Raw genomic sequence first — 18,470 nt, 5'->3', positions numbered from 1 at the left:
AGTTATTATATTAAATATTTTTTTACATGTATATAGGCTGTCACTTAAAAAAAATTGAACCTTATAAATAAATCATAATTTTTCATTTTAAAATCCAGTTTAATAATTTATAATCTTATAAAATAATTTTTAAGTATTATAACATATATTTAGAGAGAGAAACATATTTTAGTAGCTTAAAATTTTATAAAAACATATATTTATGTTATGTATCAATTTTGTATACATGCATTATGCATTTGAAAAAATATATAAATTAGTACAGTTTGGTTTAATTTAGTTTATAACAGTCTCAAATTGTTATCCAAAAATTAAATTAAATTGTGCGATTTTAGAAATTTTCAAATTAAATCAAACCACTAATTTGGAGAAAATTTTTTTATTGATTTCCAATTTTTTGGATTAATTTATAATTTTTTATTTGAGTTGATTTGATTTTGAACATCATTATTTTTAAAGTTATCATTGAGTTGAAAATGAACAATTAAGACCACGTGAGTGAACTATAATAAAAGTCTTCAAAACTAAGCTTAATTTTCCCGTTTGAGACAATAAAAATTTATATCATATTGTAGACTTTTTTTTTATCTTGTACCTATAAAAAAACTATAACATTACTTTTGAGGAAAAAGATTAAAACTATACATCCAGTGTAATATTACAAGAAGAAAAAGTAAGCTCTAAAATAAATGTTGTTGTAATATTAATTATCTTTTATTTAGTTATATCCTTAATAATATTATTTAAAAAATCATTATTATGTTATATTATTTATAGGAAAAAATAATTATAAAATTAATTTTGTAATATTGTTTTCTTTAATCTATTAAAAAAATTGATGTGTAAAATTATATAGAATGAGCATGAGAAAGTAATATTTTTTATATTAATTAAATATATGTTCGAAAACTTATCACATAAGTCATAACATCTACACGATTGCGTTCTCGTTTTGCCTTTATCTTAACCCTATGCCTCTGCCGTCGTCTGATGATAACTCATTTTTGGCGAGTCAGTGGCATTTCTATCTTACTACAGATGTATTCGGTATTGCTGGGAAAACTAGCTTCGTGAACTTCTAAAGATTTATGGAAGCAGAGATTTAATCAATTTCCGGTCGAGTCACAAATTTGGCTAGATGAAATTTAAATGGTTATATGGCTGAAAACAAAGCAAGGTCCATCGTTTTCCTAAAAGACTAATACCTATTTCCAATGTGTGCTTCATGTAATACTAACTTAAGCATACGAAATTTAAATTTGCAATAACTGTACTCAAAGGTAAAAAACGCAAATCTAACTGTAACAATACAAACAGCCTACATCAAATAAATAAAAACCAAAGTACAAAATATGATTTCCCCAAGTCCACCAAGCACTCTTATCCCAGCTTCTTGATAACAGATTGCCGCAAACCATGTTGACGGGGGAGAAGAAGTGCATCAAGCATCAATAAATCGTATATCAAAGGTGTGAGGATGTATCTGCCATACATTTAATGCTGCATACTCCTCCAAACACTCTTTTAACTGGGCTTCGCTGTATCCCTGTTTGAAAGCCAGAAGTTCTAAGGTCAGAATATTATTGTCTAGAGGGGAAACTGAACAAGTAACTTATCAACAGACAGTGCCTTGCTCTGGCTTCACACAACTAAAACAAAATTCTAAATGCTAGTAGATTTAGTTTAGTTTATAGCCAAGTATCGCATTGTCAGTAATTAATTCCAGAGAGGATCAAGAAACATCATGCAATTGTGCAAAAACTAGGAATAGTATTTACTCAAATTATGCCAGTCTATATAGATTCCCAAACCATTTTGGCTACTCATTTGACAATATATTCACTGTATGACTTTTTATTCAATGAAATAAATGATTCTTCTAATAGTTCCATGATCTTTCTACTGTTCAGTCCTTCGTGTTCAACAAACTTGAATCTAGACTCTTATCAAGTGTGATGCAAAAATCATATGGACAGTATTTGACTTAGACCAGTATGTACTTACCTTCCTAGATATCCAGTTCAGTGCATGGGCATAGCTGACATCCATTCTGTTACCTCTAGCTGCTTCATCTCGCAGTACGGAATAAATATCAGATATAGCATCCAGACCAGATTTGTGACGGTCATCAGAGTACAAAGAGAATTTTGACATCTGCATTAACCTCAGTGCTTCGTCCACATCACTCTGAGCAACAGTTTCAGAAAAACGGAGTCTTGCTAGAGCCTGTTTAGAAATTAAAAATGGAATGATATTTACTTAGACAATATAAATCATCAGATGCTTTCTATTTCACAATGTGGACTTAAAGGCAGAGGCAACATAAATGACTAATAACAGATCTTTAATGCCAAAATTTATTAACCAACACCTAAATCTGTTTTATTTTCAGACAATGCGCTTGGAGCGATGAAATATTTACATAAATTATTAACCCCAAAAATGAAAAGTCAATATAACCTAAATGGAATGCCTAATTTTATTGCTCTCTTTCACCGGTAAAAGATGAAGACTTACAGCTGATATGCGGAGAATACTGAGCAATGTTCTGACAGTTGTGTAGGAATGAGGAGCATTGGACCTTGCTTCTTCTTGACGAATGCTGGAGTATGCACTAGCAATATACTCTTCCAGTTCCCTCGGGACACTAGGAGAAATTCTTCTTGCAGCTGATATGTATGCACTGGATAAAAGCAAAACAATTCAATTTGTAATAGTTTTCTTTTAACGTAGCATACAACAGAACATTGGTAGACTCCTATTTGAAATTATATGAGCAGTTAGAATAAACATGCAATTAATTTAGCAACACATGTGCGCCATATACTCCAGTTTCTAATATTTTTAAAAAGGTTTAAAAGCCATTAGCGATCTTTCTTCAGTACTTACCGTAGAACAGATGGTTCAAGAGGAGTGAATCCTAGGGCGGGAGACTCCTTCTTTTGATGAACATATACAACATGCCTAGCCATTTCAAGATCATTATCCATATCAGCTCGATCAAGGATTAACCACAGAAGATCAAACCTTGATAGGAGGGCATGAGGAAGATTAATATTTTCAGCTGGAGTTCTTCTTAGATCATATCTTCCCCTTCACAATAAAATATGGATAAAATTAGAAATTGAAAGAAAAGGTCTGCACATCTATACGATCATGCTGCAACCAATGAGATGAAAAGAAATAATACCATGCTGGATTAGCAGCAGCAAGGACAGCAGTCCTCGCATTCAGGGATGTAGTGATCCCAGCCTTGGCAATGCTAACGGTCTGTTGTTCCATAACTTCATGTATAGCTGTACGATCCGATTCATCCATCTTGTCAAATTCATCAATAGCACATATGCCCATATCTGCTAGCACCTGAAATTCAGAATGTTCTTTCATAATACCCACTCATAACTGGAAACAACTAGCTAAAAGAACATATATTGTATTTATATAGGAGCTAAAGAAGTAATTTGATGCATGACTTATTATTTACCATCTTAATTTTGTATGAACTGGCAAGTGAAAACATTTCATGCACAGTATTTGAAAAGATTTTTCCTCTTTTTTTTTCAACCAAACATAATATAAGCACCAATAAGGATAGAAGGACTTGTTGCACTTAAAAAAGGAGGCTTCAATTACCAATGCTCCACCTTCCAGAACCATCTCATTTGTCACTGGATCTTTCTGAACAGCAGCAGTTAGACCAACTCCACTACTTCCTCTGCCAGTGGTGTACACCCCTCTGGGTGCTACGTTGATTATGTGTTTAAGAAGCTGACTCTTGGCAACACCAGGATCACCCATCAAACATATATGTAAATCTCCTCTAATCTGCAATCAAACGAAGACTATAATATTTAGTAATTTACTCGTGTATATGAGATACAGCATACACAATAAATCAAACAGAATGCAAAATGAGCTTAACTACAGAAAGTTTGACTAATAGTATTGGAGGGAGAGGGAGAGGGACAAAACACTAATTCCATACTTTTCCTTTAATCACTAATATCATTGTACTTTTGCAAATGACACCATGTCTTAATTCCTACTAATTCAACATAAATTTTGTGTAAAGTTTGAACTTTAATCAGTTAGCAAGTGGTTTTATTTATACACAGTTCATTACCTTCATTCCATCTTTCAACTTCCGATGGGGAGCACCAACAAGGAGAAGAAGCAGTGCCTTTTTAATGTCATCATGTCCAAAAATTTCAGGAGCAAGTGATCGTGCCAATTTGTTGTAGATGTCACCATCCTCTGCTAACCGTGCTATTTGTTCTTCTTCATCTCCTAGAAGTTCATAGCTGACAGAATAAATCAGTTAGGCGGCTGTTGCTTCCCCCCAAACTACTTTAATAAGAATTATAAGATTAACCAGTCGATACATATTCATTATGTTCAAGAAAGCCATTACAATATCAATACTTGCATGGGGTAAAACAAATGGTGCCAGTCAATATCAATGAAGATCTGGAAACTAACTTACTCTTCATATTTTTTCTTGAAATGAGTTACAGACATGGCCTCTAAATAGGTGTCAGCAACTAAGCCGGCACGCACTGCTCGAAAACCAGAGTACGCTATAGGCAGAAAAATCCCGGACAATTCAACCACATCACCAGGAGAAACCTGACAATTTACAAGAAGCATGAGTTAATAAATAGTAGCAGATAATTAACCATTAAAATTCTGCTACTTGATAACATATAAAGTGACTATTAGTTTAATGCCAATTGACAGGAAATAAGCAACCTTTCTTGTGAGTTCTCCTCTTAAATGAACAGTCATTGTTCGTGGAATATGGCCTTTGGGAACATGCTCAGATAATTCTTGAATTTTGGCCTGCAGTTCAACCATATCACAAATCTCTTATGCTAAAGCAAATAAGCAATTGTATAGATTATATATAACAGCATGAATAAAGAAAGCAAATGAATATGTTATGACTGAACCAGAGAGCAAACCTCTTGAAATCTCAAAAATTTTGATGCTCTCAATTGAAGGATAACATTCCCCTTACGTCTATTTGTATCACAACGCTTTGATGGACACTCAAACAAAGGCATGAAGACTCGAGCTGTTACTTCCTGTTTAGGGAGGGGGGGAAAATAACAATGTCAAGGACATACTGGCAAGCAAATTCCATACTAGTCTAGACACATCCCACAAAAGAAAATAATAATCCCTGACTAGAACCTAACTAGGTTTAATAGATAGTTATAATTCTTTAAATATTGTAGTTTAACATCATTGCAATCAAATTATGTAGACAGAGAAAATTTAAAAACTGTAATGGACATTTTTGAATCACCAAGAAAATCCCATGCAATAGTTCTTTTATTTTCTTTTTCCTGCATAAACTATTTTGTCAAAATTGTGCAGTTCAAGCAGTCATTCAACAATCACCTGGTAAATTTCAAAACCACAATCCTCGCATGTGTATACAGCCACTTTCATCAACGGTTTAACATCTGAGCATCGCGTCACAATGCCAGAGATTCTCACAAGCTGACCAATGTTGGAAGCCTTCACCTCCCTAATTGTAAATGGCCGTCCTTTTGAAGATGCTTTAATATAAACCTCACTGCAAAACAAGCACAAGGTAAGATTAGGACTGCGAGTCTGTGACATAAAAGCCAAGGTATAAACACTATACACAATGAGATACTAGTATTTTTGACATTACATAATACCCATGCCTATTGAATTTCTTTCCAAGCAAAACATAAGAAACTGGTCTTAGGAAACAAATTTCAGCAATCCCAATTACACAATTCCTAGAAATTGAATTGAATTGAATGAATGACAATAAAGCGAATCTCACTAGTAGCGCTTGATTTCAGGAGGCATCTTTTGAAGTGGATCAAAACCATCGGTGCCTTCGGGTCCTTCGTCGGATCTCTGAGTCATCAATATGTCATGGTCATCATCAGTGAAGGCCTCAGTGGACTCCGGCATGAGCTCGTCAATTGCATTGGAAAAAATCCCAATATACCTTCGAGTGTTCTCAGTAACACGCCTCAGAAACTCCTCATCCAGATCTTTGTACTGAAATTCTCCAAACATAACAACTTAACACAAGCGTGAATTTCGGTTAAAAACGTATAGTGAAGTGGCAAATCTTACGTTAATTAAGTCCTCGAGGTCGATCTGAACTGCTCGTGTTTTGTGGTTCGCGACATCTTGCTGAAACGCGAAAAGAGTAAGAGAGAAAGGGAATTAGGGCTAACGTCGTCGTTTTCGACGAGAGGCTGAGATAAATAAGAGTGAGAGTGAGAGCAAAATAGAGAAGTTACCAGAATGTTCATGTATTTGGCTTCGCCATTGGCATCTGCGAAGCTGGAAAGAAACTCTTTCGCCAGAGCTGGGAAAAGAACAATGGTTTAATGTTTGGGGTAAAAACCCTAATCGGAAAATTAAAAGGGGAAACCGTTTACCTTTGTCTGCATCGAAATTGAGGTCCTTGGTGCTCATGGTGGCGACGGCGGCTACAGGGCGAAAGACGAGCGAAAAATGTGTTGAGAGACTGAGAATTGGGCGCCAAACCTGTAAACAAGTAGGCAATTTTTGGCGGGAAAGGAACAGACTCCAAGATATGCTGCGGTCGGGTACACGGTAACGAATGATGTGGGAGCATTTAAGAACAATTATAGGACTGTCTATCTAAAAGCCCAAACTAGATAACGTATTCGGGCCCATGCTATTTACACAACCTTTTTACTTTTTGTACTGTCTATTTTCTTTTGTTGTATTTTTTATGGAAATTTGTTTTCCTAATGTAAAATTCCATAAAATGATTTTTTTATACAGAAATTAGTTTTTGTATTGTAACCAATTTTTTTTATTATGCTTTTTATTTTTAATTTTTATCAACAATTTGATAACTTTTATGAGTTGAATAACTTGTTAAATAAAATATACATATTAATGTATTTAATTTAGTTAATTTTGGAATTTAATTTTTATTTATTTTAAATAAATTTGATAATTTAATTACTTGATAAATAAAATATGAGGCAAAAAAATTAGAAAAATTCAAATAAGTCAAATTGTTAAGTAAAAATTAAGGTAAAAATATTAAACAAATACATTTTCTATTTATTTAGTCTAAAAAAACATCATTTATATTCACTTAAATAAGTCTATTTTTTTAGTCAATTTCTTCTCTGTCTTTTCTCTCATAAAATTTTTCTTGACTATTGTTTTTTTTTTTTGTTAAACATTAATGTCAGAACATTCTTGTAATTTCAATACTTTCATGTAGGCACGTAGCAACTAAAAAAAATATGTGGCTCATCTAGCACGTGTTTCACGAAAATTGATAGTGAAAAGAATGTAAGGAAAATTTGGTCTTTGAAGCAAATATGAAAGGCCAACATGATCATAGCCTACACTTCTAAGTTCCATAACATGTTTATGAAGAGATTGCATATTGTTCCTTATGTTTTGCCATCTTTGCATGTATAAGTTTGTCCAATATAGGGGGCTCCAGTGGAATTGGATCAAGACATCGTTCTACAGCAGCAACAATCACCTGTCAACAAAAAACCAAAGGTTCAAAGTAGATAAATGATGAATTATTATTATTATTATTATTTTTTGGAAAAGTATAATGCTAATTTGAAAAGGTCAGAACCAGGACAAGATTGTTTTTCCAACCTCATCAAGCAAGAAGTCCGTGACAGCTTCATCTTCAGCTATTTCTTTTAATGGATTCCTCAAGAACTGAATATCCAATTGAATTTGTTGGAATCCACTCCGGTTTAAAGTATGAAGTCGAACAAATTCTTGTAAACTTTTAAGGCACAATTTAACAATGGCCATAATAACTGATTCCTGCAATTTGCAAGTAAAGATTGATAAAAACTGTTTGCAACAAATTATTTAAATTTTGCATCACTTATATCATGATTATTCAAATTATTACCTGTGTATTTTCCACTTTTGTGAAAATTTCAACTTTTTGCTTAAACAGTTTTGCAAGGTGTGTTTCCAAAAGTTGTTGGCTCCTTCCCTTCTGAATATTTGAGCGACTCAACTTCTCTTCCCGAAAAGAAGTACTTCTTGATGAATTAGTACTTCCATTACTATCAGCCCTGCGGTGCTTTTGCAAATCTTGAGGTAAAATTTGCTTCACTTCAGTATCTGTAATTTTTAGCTGAAACATATATTAAATAAGATAAATCAATATGTAAGAGTATGTAAAAATTGCTTCAACTTATTACCAAACACATTCATCCAATAAAGATTTATAACTCTTTTCGTATATTATACTCTAGAGTAGACAAAAATAAATCAAATAAGATCAGTATTCTGGTACAATCCTCAAACAATTCAACACGACTTTAAAGATGAAAAGAACAGAGCAATTAATTTGAAAGTACCCACCTCTTGAAGAAATAAATCAACAAACATATGAACTTCTCTTGGCTCCTTGTGCTGTGCAAAGGCAAAGCAACAATTTCACATTCAAACTCTTTCAAAGATAAAACTAGTATTTTTATTTTTGAAACAAAGACATAAAAACATACTAACCTTAACCCAATTAGGTGTGGCAAACCTCTTCTTTACGAGAAGTGATATTCGCTGGGTTCTCATATTTATGTACTAAAAATAATAAAATAAAGAATATGTAAATGCTAATTAACTTGTCGATTGATTTTTTAAATAGAAAAAAAAAAAGATTTATTAAGCAGAGGGAGAGGTATAAGGGTAAGAATAATAAAGGCATTAAAGTGTAATGACATTATTAGTTGGAATGATAACAAAAATTCACACTCACAAGTATTCATAGAAAAGATCTATCATAAACAATAAACAAATAACTTAAATATATACTTGTGGATAATGAACTTAAGATTTTTTCCACCTACTATAAATAAAATAGGATAAATATGATAATATCCATCCCTGCATATATGTGTTATTTAATATTGTTTAACTACCCTGTTTATCTTACTTGTGATAAGTTAAATAGGAAGTTCATATTTTTTGTTAAGTTACAATTTCTTATTTTTATTGTGTTGATCAAATGGTAATTTGGTATATTTGAGTTAATTATTGATTATTTTTTATTTGATAAACTTATTTTTTGAAGTGATAAAATAATGTCAAATAAAAAAATACTTTAAAAAGATTTAGGATGAAGATAAGCATAGAATTATTTCAATAAAATTAAAGTTAAATATAAATTAATAATTTTTTAAATATATTTCTTATATTTTTAATTTTTATTCATAAGTATTCACTTAACAAATAACGACGCGTGGTATGGAACGGGAATGAAGGGAGTACTATTCAGTATTCACTCCCACCTGCCTTGGCCCATTGTTATATGTAATGTAAGTATTAGACATGATGTCCATTAAGCTTTAAACAAAAGCACTCAAGAAAAAGTGCTATAACATAGAAACAACAATAAAGTTGAGCAACTAATCCCTTCGAACACTTGATATGAAATCACTTGAGTTATGTCCTGGTTTATGGAAAAGATTATTTGAATTATTTAACAATATGAAATGAAGTGAAATATGATTGAATGCATCCCACTCAAGTCCATCCAATACCCCTCCTTTTCCTTCCCCCAACACACATTTTAGGGGTAAATAGAAGCATTACTGTGATAGGTTTTTTTTCCCATTTTGTTCTATTCAGAATCTAATATCCAAACAACCAAAAAAGATCGTCGACAAAACAACACCACAAATTTAATATATTATAGGGACAAAAAAACACTTTTAAATATATAAAAAAAAAAATTAGTCAACTAGATACACCAAAAATCTAGATAAAAGTGTTAGCATGACGAGGTAAAAATAATAAACACAATTTTTTTATGCTTCAGAAACGTTACAAACAGAAAACAAACAGGGAACAGCAGTGCCCACTACATCAGCAAAAATACAAATAAAAAATTAAACTTGCTACTTCATCGGAGCGAACGAGTAGATAACAAATATTCAAATACTAACACAACTAAGATATTTAAGTGAGATTTTACTTCACATAAATATACAAAAATACTGACCTAAGATATATTGATATTCTTAGTGAATATCCTTTTTCCTTGGAAACAAAAATATTATCTAGCAAAACATTACTAAAACCAAGCTTCAAAATAACGAGGGATCTTGGATACAACTATATGTTATAAATCAATAAAGGAATGACAGTGAGAGGGTGATAAAAGACAAGATAGAACTATATGAAGTTGAAAACATACCAGCTGCAACAATTTTTCACCAGTTACCCTAAACTTTTGAGAGATCTCTCCAGGAGCAAAGGTCAGACCATATTCATAACCTCTAACACTTCCACCAGAAAAGGAAGCTGATAATTCCTAAACATTACAATGCAAATTTTTAAGGCATACATACATGAAAGAAAATCATTTTAAGGAATTAATTATCATATATAAGTCAATCAAGTGGATCCTTGCCTCAGTGATTTTTGGGATGGCAGTTTGTCCAATAAAAGCAGAAAGTTGGGCCAACACTAGAACAAGGCTATGAAAGGTTTTGTCAGCTTGAGATCCCTCTGACAAACCATGAATTTGAGTAAAATTGTTTCTTTTCGAAAACAATATGAATTGAACCTCAAGTTCACTAAAAAAGTCTTGGTATCCTTGTTGAACCCAATCAATTATTAACTCTCTTAGTTTATCAACAATCTCTAAGTTGTCATCTAGAATTTTGTGGATATCCTGAAACAACACAAAACATAAATAATATAAAATTTTGAACAACGATATTACGTGTATATATATAATATACATGCATAAATATAACCATACATGTGTCCATATAGGTCTAGGTACACCAATGTGTTTACCAATAAAAAATTCCTGGCTCCGTGGAAAACCACTTTTATGCTAGCATCTAGGGCAACTTCCAGTGAGGCCTCCTCTTCTCCATCCCGTTTTAGTACTTTTAAGAGGTGATCTGCCAAATAAAAGTTAACTTATAGCATTGTTATTAAATAATTGTCTACTAACTATTGTGTAGCATGCTCTAATCGGGCGAATAAGACTAGAATCCTTGACGATGTAATTAATATTCTCTGTTTTGTGCTTTTGATCATTTACATAAGATGTCATATTAGCCAAAAGCAATGCCTTCCCAAACAGTCTTGAGAATTTTATGCCTCCATTCTCCCAGAGTGTGACAAGGTAAATATTCCAATTTTTCGTGCTTAGATTTAAAAAATTAGAAACATTCTACAAAGTCATAAAACTAACCTGAGATGTCTTGGATTAGATGAGAAAATGCACTTCTAATATACAGCTTGATAGCAACCTTGGCAGCCTGGAAATATTTAGTTTTATTGATGAAATCCATTTTTGAACTAGAAATGTCATTGGGATTGTATTGTGAATAGAAAAAAGAATGTTGACTTGAAACACAACATCTATGAGTCAATGGCAAAGTAGAGCGAATAACTTTGATAGATGACCTCAAGAGAAAGATTAGAGATAGATGCTTCTTCCAAGACTTCATCCATTTGGAGCACATCATTCCAGATAACACCTATGCCCAAGTGTAATTACACATTTGAAGACACCAAAATTAGATCTAGAAACATTTGCTTATAATAATTTTGAAAATAATTTTTGTGAGCACAACCACATTACTGATTTAAAAGCATGGTATTATAAAAGACATTTCTTTTAATTAATTTGATATAGAAAAAATGTCTTATTACAAACATATATAGCCATGATAAATGGAGATGACGACGGGATTTTACTTGCAGACTAATACATATGATTATTTGCCCTTCATTGCAGAAAACAACTTCAAGGTGGACAAAACAAAATCAAATAGATGCATATAATCGTCAATAGGTTTTCCTGATGGCTATAATAAAAACTACTGTGAATTTTTTTAAATAAAAAAAAATCAATCAATGTAAGAATTTAAATTAACAAAACTAAAAGATTGAAGTGATAACATGATTAATCGACGCTACTTACGAAGCACACCAAGTAAATCTGTTGCACAAATCCGTGTCTTTACGTAGTCCTCTATAAGTAGAAATTGTCTGTATAGCAATAAAAGAGTTAATTTAATTGCATATAATGAAAAATTCATGTTATATAATAAATTTAGTAATATTTTTCACTGTATCATAAAGATACTAACTTGGTTACCAAGTCTTGAGCAAGTTTAACTAATTGCTTTTCTGAATCTGGAAAGATTACTTTAAATGCACGAATGGCTTCCACAAACTCGTGAATGGCTACCTATGTTAAGAAATAAGAGCATAAACATATGCTCAGTTCATCAGTCTCCTAATTATAACTATTAACAAAGACGTATGATCATCATCACGGCATGAAATTAACTGCCCCTCCCACAAGAAATTTTTTTTGAACATAAACAATACAATGCTCAAATAATTTTATCTCACTCAATGACTATGAATTGGAAGTAAAAATAATCTTAGAGCAACAAATATTTCATACTCTCTTTCAAAATATTTGTTACTTCAAAAGTTTTTGTTTTAACTAGAAAACAAAAGAAGTTATTAATTACTTTCTCAAATTTTATCGTTGTCTTTTGATATACTATCTATTAAGTGGAATATGATAACAATAATGGTATTAAGGTAAAGGATATTAATAACCCGCTGAATTTGCTTTTATCTTGAAATTGAGAATATTTAATGATTTATTTTAGGGAGTTGCTACGGTACCCTCAAAGATGGAAGGGTTTCAATACATTTTTCTATGTAAATTCATAAATTTTTTTTAAAAAAATTAATTTAATTATAAAATAAATAATTTAAATTATATTTATAAAATAAAAAGTAAGATAAAATTATAGAGATTAAAATTATAAGTTTTCAATAATATTATAAAATATTAAAGAAAAAGAAAAAATTAATAAATAGTAGAAATAAAAAATTATTAAAATTACAATATAAAAATTCAAAAATTTAAGACAAAAAGACAAAAAATATACTTAAAAAATTATTAAAATAAAAATATAAAAATTCAAAAATTTTAAATGAAAAGATAAAAATATACTTAAAAAATTATTAAAATTAAACTATTTAAATATATAATAATATTATTACAAATAAATTAGAATATATAAAATAAAAATAAAATGACTAAATAATTTAAAAATTGAAAGGATAAAATATTATAAATATTATTTAAATAAATTACTAAAAATATAAAATATAAAAAACTGTACCGGTACCCTCTCAAATAAGATGGGTACCATAGAATTTCTCTTTATTTTATCATGTTCAAAATCTAAAAGTTCAAAATTATTTAAAACAAGGGAAATACAATACTGATTCACTATAATCTAGTTTGTTGACAAATAAATTGACAACATCAATCATGGATATTAAATCAATTATCAATTTAATAATTTTTTGGCTATTGTTATCCTTTTGTGCACATGAATTTGATATAATTTTAGAACAACATTTAAATGTCTCCCCAAATAATGTGACAATAACTATATATTAATTCTATACAATGATGCATTAGCCGACATGGCTATCTATATCTTACCATAAATGTTATCTTAGAAAATGTGATTTTAATGTTCGTCAGTTTCCACAAAAGAGATGGGAGTTTATATAAACTATAGTCACTATATAAGATTTTTATTGATAAAGAAAGAATGAGCGAATAGGCAAAAGTTACAAAGAAAAACTGACACACAATGTGACATTTGAACACAACCTTAATCAAACAAACATATAATAGTAAATATAAGCATATATAACCTTTTGAAGAAAAAAAAATTTAAACAAAAAGATAATCCTCTAACACTACGTACCTCATGAGTTGGGGGAGAAGCATTCTCCATTGCTTCAGGAATAAACTGAATGTCTTTAAGGGTAAACTCTAACTTCTCTAGTAGCTTTGTCTTTAAATTTTCCACCTGCCAATAAATAGAAAACCTAACTTTTTTGAATTTAACTAATAATACCAAGAATAATCCTAACTGTGTTATTTCCTCCCTACATGAAATGGGATGGGATGAGTGAAATTGAGACATGTTCGATCCCTATAACTCGCAAAATGCAAGAAAAAATTTATTTATATTAAAAATTATATCATTTTCACCATTTATCATAAATAGTGAGAAAAGAAAATGATTTATCGAGGCCCATCAAGTATTCTCAACACGTGATGCAAAATGTCATTCTAAGGAAAATAAAATCAATACATACAGGAAAATTCAACTGCTTCAAGAGCACTGCAGCCTCGGCTCTCACTTGCAATGATTCAGAATCTGAAAATAGTTTTCCCTGGTTAGAAAAAAAAATGTCAAATCATGAAGAAAAACATCTCAAAACATAATAGCCATAATTAAGTTGTTATTCTATTTAGCATATTATTAGAGACTTGAGATTCATTACATTCCTTGAACTTTTAGATCATGTGTTAGAAACTGGTTTAGAAAGGATAGATTTGAACAAGCTAATGTCATCCAATTTTATCAAAAGTTTGATACCCAAATAAGGTGGGATGTAACTATCCAGCAAGAGCCTTGTATCAAGATGAAAGATGATAGAAAACATAAAAATGCAAAAGAACTGTACCTGCAAGTTTTTTACTATGATAGCTATTGCTTCTTCAGATGCTCGCTTACAATCCTGGAATGATGAATCTCCATATGCCTAATAAAGAGAGGGGAAAAGGGAGCAAAATTAGCAAATATTTATTACATTAATTATAGGAAAAACATGTGCCCAAGTGTGTGTCGTAAGTGTAAAATAATGGAATTAGACAAATGAATTGATTCATTAAAATCTCATCCAAATACGACCTTAAAAATTGGCATTGCACCGATGTAGAACCTGACTGCATCCGCATAAGCCTCAGATTTGATGCACTTGCCTAGTCTATCAGGTAGATCATATATGAACTGCCCTTTCACAAGGATGAAAAATGATATAAAACATTTTGTGTTAAAATCATTGTCCATAAACAAAACTTTGTCAGTCATAACAATGATGTTAACCAAAAAACTAAGATTCATTGCTTTGATACCTGAATTTTACGAAGTAGATTGCATGTCCGATGCATTTTCTCTATATGCTCCCTATTTTCGCATAGAGAAGTATTAACACTGTCACTCCTTGATTGTACAGACATTATCTGCATTGGAGAAAAACGTGGATTACTCATGAACTCTTACAGTTTTCTTTTTTTCGTCTCTTCATGATAAAGTTCCAAGAGTGACAAGTGAAAACATTAAATCTCAAAACAAATTGAATAAATTAATAAATGATTACCTTTTCAAGAAGATGTTCCATATTTTCCTCCATCCCCAAAATATTACTCTTCATTCTGTTTGACAATTTTTTCGTCATTATTTTCTAAAAGCATGCATTAAAAAGAGCATGCATGTGACGAGTGCAGGAAAAGATATAGACAAAATTTTCACGATATAGTTCAACAAATAACGAGGCAAAATTTGCATGTAGCGTAGCAAAAGCTAACAAAAAAGGAAAATCATAATAAAACTAAACCTCTTTATAGTATCTGTAGCGCAAATAAACTTGTTGTAATTCTCGTAGACGAGCATTTGCAAGTCAGTGTCCAGATTCTTTATTTCAGCAACCATTTCAACGTGCCTCTGGAGTAGACCTTCTAAATTCGACTTACGCGCCTTCATGAACGATTGTTTCAATATAAACAAATCATAGTTACTTTCTATCTTCCGCGTAAATGGTTAAAATTTTATATTCTAATAATCAATTATGTTAGTAAGTTATCACTATTAGTCAGTTATATTTTATGTGGTTAAATTAAATGAGTTATATGAGCTTAAATGAGCATGTGTCAGTTTGTTCCATTAGAATTATGAGCTAGAACCCTTTTAATTATTAACATTATAAGAAGATTAAGATGTTCTAATAAACTCATTCACGCATATCGACAACTTTTGCTCTCTTCTCTCCATATGAAGAGAAACACGGTCGTCCATGATGAAATTCAATAAATTTGGTTGAAAAATAACCATAAAGCCATTAGCCTCGATTAATTGGCATAAAAATTCTACAGCAGTTCTTGAAGAATACTTGAATTAAAAACTATCCAGATATTTAACATATCCCTTAATAATCAAGCATGTTATAGATCCTAGAGCCTTTATTATATTGTCAGAAATTTACATTTGTCAATTTTGACTTTCGCATAAAGAATAAATGTCAATATGTCTTTGCATCCAAAGAAAAGAAAAGTAAAGAAAAATTAACAGTTACCATGATATTCATGTACTGATCAGGTTGGAACGATGCAGAATTGATGTCGTCGGGAGAGGTGTGCTTGGAGAAGGGGTTGGAGGAGGCTGAAGGGATGGGAGAGTAGAAACTAGCTAGCAGATCTCTCATTCTCTTTGATTTGTCGTCCAACGGTGTCTCGTCATCGTCCATTGTTTGTTTCTGCGTTTTTGATTCAAATGAATGAGTGTTTTTCTCCTTCTCCAGTATGCAAAATTAATAAGGGAAAGACGAATAACATGTCGTCTTTACCGGAATAACTGTTACTTCCTGGACTACTTTGCATCTGCTACATGTTGTAGAGACTTTTTCAGCTGTGTAACACATGGAACGATGTTGTTACATTATTCACTTTCATTCTTTACACGTTCACAATTAGAGATTCATATGCTATAGAATTGTTTTTTTTTTTATTGATTAATTCCTCCCTTCCTTTTAAAAGTATATAAGCATGTAAACATATATTTTAATATAAAGATGCAAAAATACTGTATATATTATACTATAATTAGTATAATTATTTTGGTGCATAAAACAATTCTTCTTTATTTTATTTGGTGAGAAATTCATGTTTTTAATTCAAGTAGTATTTTAAATTTAAGGAAAATACAAAATAATTAAAAATTAATATTTAGAGCCCAATATTAAAATATCTATATATAACTAAACTAGTATTTAGAATTATACTTTTTTACGATTACAAAATATATGTAGAATGAATTTAAAATAATTTAAATTTAACTTAAAAACGCCTTTAATTCATGTAAAATAAACAAGTCTTAGTTGGTCTTATGCTTTTTTCTTTTTTCTTTTTTTATTTTCTAAAATTTGAAAGTTTATTCTTAATTTTTACTATTATCATGATCACCTTTAACTATTATATGTTTATTAAAAAGTTAAATAATTATCTAAAATATTATTCAGAATTATTATAATATCGTGTTAACACGTGGAACCTATAAATAAATTTATAGTTTTTTAAAATAAATATTATTTATATACCTTTTAAACTAAATTTTAAAGGCCAAAAATAATAATTTAAGACTTTAGAGAATAAAATGTTTAATATATATACATATATATTATAAAGATCAAGATTAAAATATACCTATTTTGTAAAGAACAAAAATAACATTTATATATTTTAGAAAGATAAAAATTTAAAGACTAAAAATAAAATTTATTGATTTTGAAGAACTAAAAATATGGTTAAACTATTAAATTTTGAGTAAAATATAAGTTAATATAAGGAATGGATTATGTGAGTGGTATAAAAATAATGAATTTCAATTATTTAATTAAATCAACGGTCAGATTTAAAATTAACTGGTAATTAAAACACTTTTGACCATCCACGTGTAACTAATAAAAAAATTTAATTACTAGAGTTAGTTAGTACACTTCATCTTTCACTTTCATTTTATATATATATAGATAGATATTGTAACATTCCAAAATTTTATTTTTTTTATGTATTGGAATTAATAGAAGAGTTACCATATTTTTATACGTATTTTACTATTTACATATACGTATTTTACTATTTACATATATGTATTTTACTATTCATGTATACGTATGTATGAATAGTATTCTACTATGCATGCATAGTGAATGGCTGCGCATGAGGGGCGGCTACGAGGGGCTGCGGAATTCAGAATTCTAAAAATTTAATTAATTCTAATATTTTAATGAATAGTGCATAGTAACTTTAATATTATAATAATGAAATAATATTATTTTAATGAATAGTGCATAGTGTATAGTAATTTCAAAATTTCTATAAATAGGGGCCTAGGGTTTTGAAAATTCATAATTCTAGAGAGAAGGAAATTCTAGAGAGATAGAAAGGGAGAAAGAAAGAGAGGAGATTCTGCCCTAGTTCCGGTTCCGATTTAAGAGGAGGAGGTTCTGCCCAAGTTACTATTTATCCAGGTACGGGAGAAAAGAGGGTTATTTATATGTAGAGTACATGAGGGTATTGGGTAGAATTTCTCAGAAGCATGTTTAATTTATCTGAATGGAAGGCTGAGCCTCCTATTAATTTATAATTTAAACGTTTTTTGATAAAAGACTAAAATGTACATCTTTGTTATATTTTTATTACATGATTTGGAAAATATAAATGGATTCCTAACTAGGAGGCACTGCCACCTTTACTGGAATTAATTTATATTTCTTTATTATTATCTGCATATATATAATTTATAATTTAGAAT

The 18,470-nt window shown here is 30.4% G+C and overlaps 2 protein-coding genes across 2 annotated transcripts; both read right to left on the bottom strand.

Moving 5' to 3' along the window:
* Positions 1-1,120: 1,120 nt before the first annotated feature.
* Positions 1,121-6,595, bottom strand: PRL (Minichromosome maintenance (MCM2/3/5) family protein). Its single transcript, XM_020379252.3, has 15 exons — positions 6,435-6,595; positions 6,294-6,361; positions 6,124-6,183; positions 5,822-6,045; positions 5,404-5,581; positions 4,962-5,084; positions 4,750-4,839; positions 4,484-4,626; positions 4,124-4,301; positions 3,634-3,825; positions 3,191-3,363; positions 2,890-3,093; positions 2,518-2,683; positions 2,005-2,226; positions 1,121-1,546 (listed from the first exon to the last, which is right to left on the bottom strand). Exons 1-15 carry the CDS (start codon positions 6,469-6,471, stop codon positions 1,442-1,444), a joined length of 2,163 nt encoding a protein of 720 aa, XP_020234841.1. The 5' UTR covers positions 6,472-6,595; the 3' UTR covers positions 1,121-1,441.
* A 678-nt stretch (positions 6,596-7,273) lies between these two features.
* LOC109814733 (vacuolar protein sorting-associated protein 51 homolog) lies at positions 7,274-16,651 on the bottom strand. Its single transcript, XM_020379230.3, has 21 exons — positions 16,504-16,651; positions 16,234-16,413; positions 15,499-15,638; positions 15,262-15,316; positions 15,017-15,124; positions 14,793-14,891; positions 14,566-14,643; positions 14,194-14,271; positions 13,797-13,901; positions 12,138-12,238; positions 11,969-12,036; positions 11,449-11,522; positions 11,234-11,300; positions 10,828-10,937; positions 10,436-10,699; positions 10,220-10,336; positions 8,533-8,604; positions 8,386-8,436; positions 7,925-8,155; positions 7,657-7,833; positions 7,274-7,531 (listed from the first exon to the last, which is right to left on the bottom strand). Exons 1-21 carry the CDS (start codon positions 16,576-16,578, stop codon positions 7,412-7,414), a joined length of 2,370 nt encoding a protein of 789 aa, XP_020234819.2. The 5' UTR covers positions 16,579-16,651; the 3' UTR covers positions 7,274-7,411.
* Between the last annotated feature and the right edge of the window lie 1,819 nt (positions 16,652-18,470).

Source organism: Cajanus cajan, chromosome 6 (genome assembly GCF_000230855.2).
Source record: "Cajanus cajan strain Asha chromosome 6, NIPB_CcT2T_4, whole genome shotgun sequence".
NCBI lineage: Eukaryota > Viridiplantae > Streptophyta > Magnoliopsida > Fabales > Fabaceae > Cajanus > Cajanus cajan.
This window is presented reverse-complemented; position numbering and strand designations above follow the sequence as displayed.

Excerpts from the sequence above, each read along its gene's own strand:
- PRL (XM_020379252.3), bottom strand. The coding sequence starts at position 6,471 with ATGAGCACCAAGGACCTCAATTTCGATGCAGACAAAG. Across the intron at positions 3,364-3,633 it reads TTCTGGAAGGTGGAGCATTG|GTGCTAGCAGATATGGGCAT; the intron begins GTAATTGAAGCC and ends TCTGAATTTCAG. Across the intron at positions 2,684-2,889 it reads CTTGAACCATCTGTTCTACG|TGCATACATATCAGCTGCAA; the intron begins GTAAGTACTGAA and ends GCTTTTATCCAG.
- LOC109814733 (XM_020379230.3), bottom strand. The coding sequence starts at position 16,578 with ATGTGTTACACAGCTGAAAAAGTCTCTACAACATGTAGCAGATGCAAA. Across the intron at positions 14,644-14,792 it reads GTGCAATGCCAATTTTTAAG|GCATATGGAGATTCATCATT; the intron begins GTCGTATTTGGA and ends TCTCTTTATTAG. Across the intron at positions 11,523-11,968 it reads AGATTTACTTGGTGTGCTTC|GTGTTATCTGGAATGATGTG; the intron begins GTAAGTAGCGTC and ends ACTTGGGCATAG.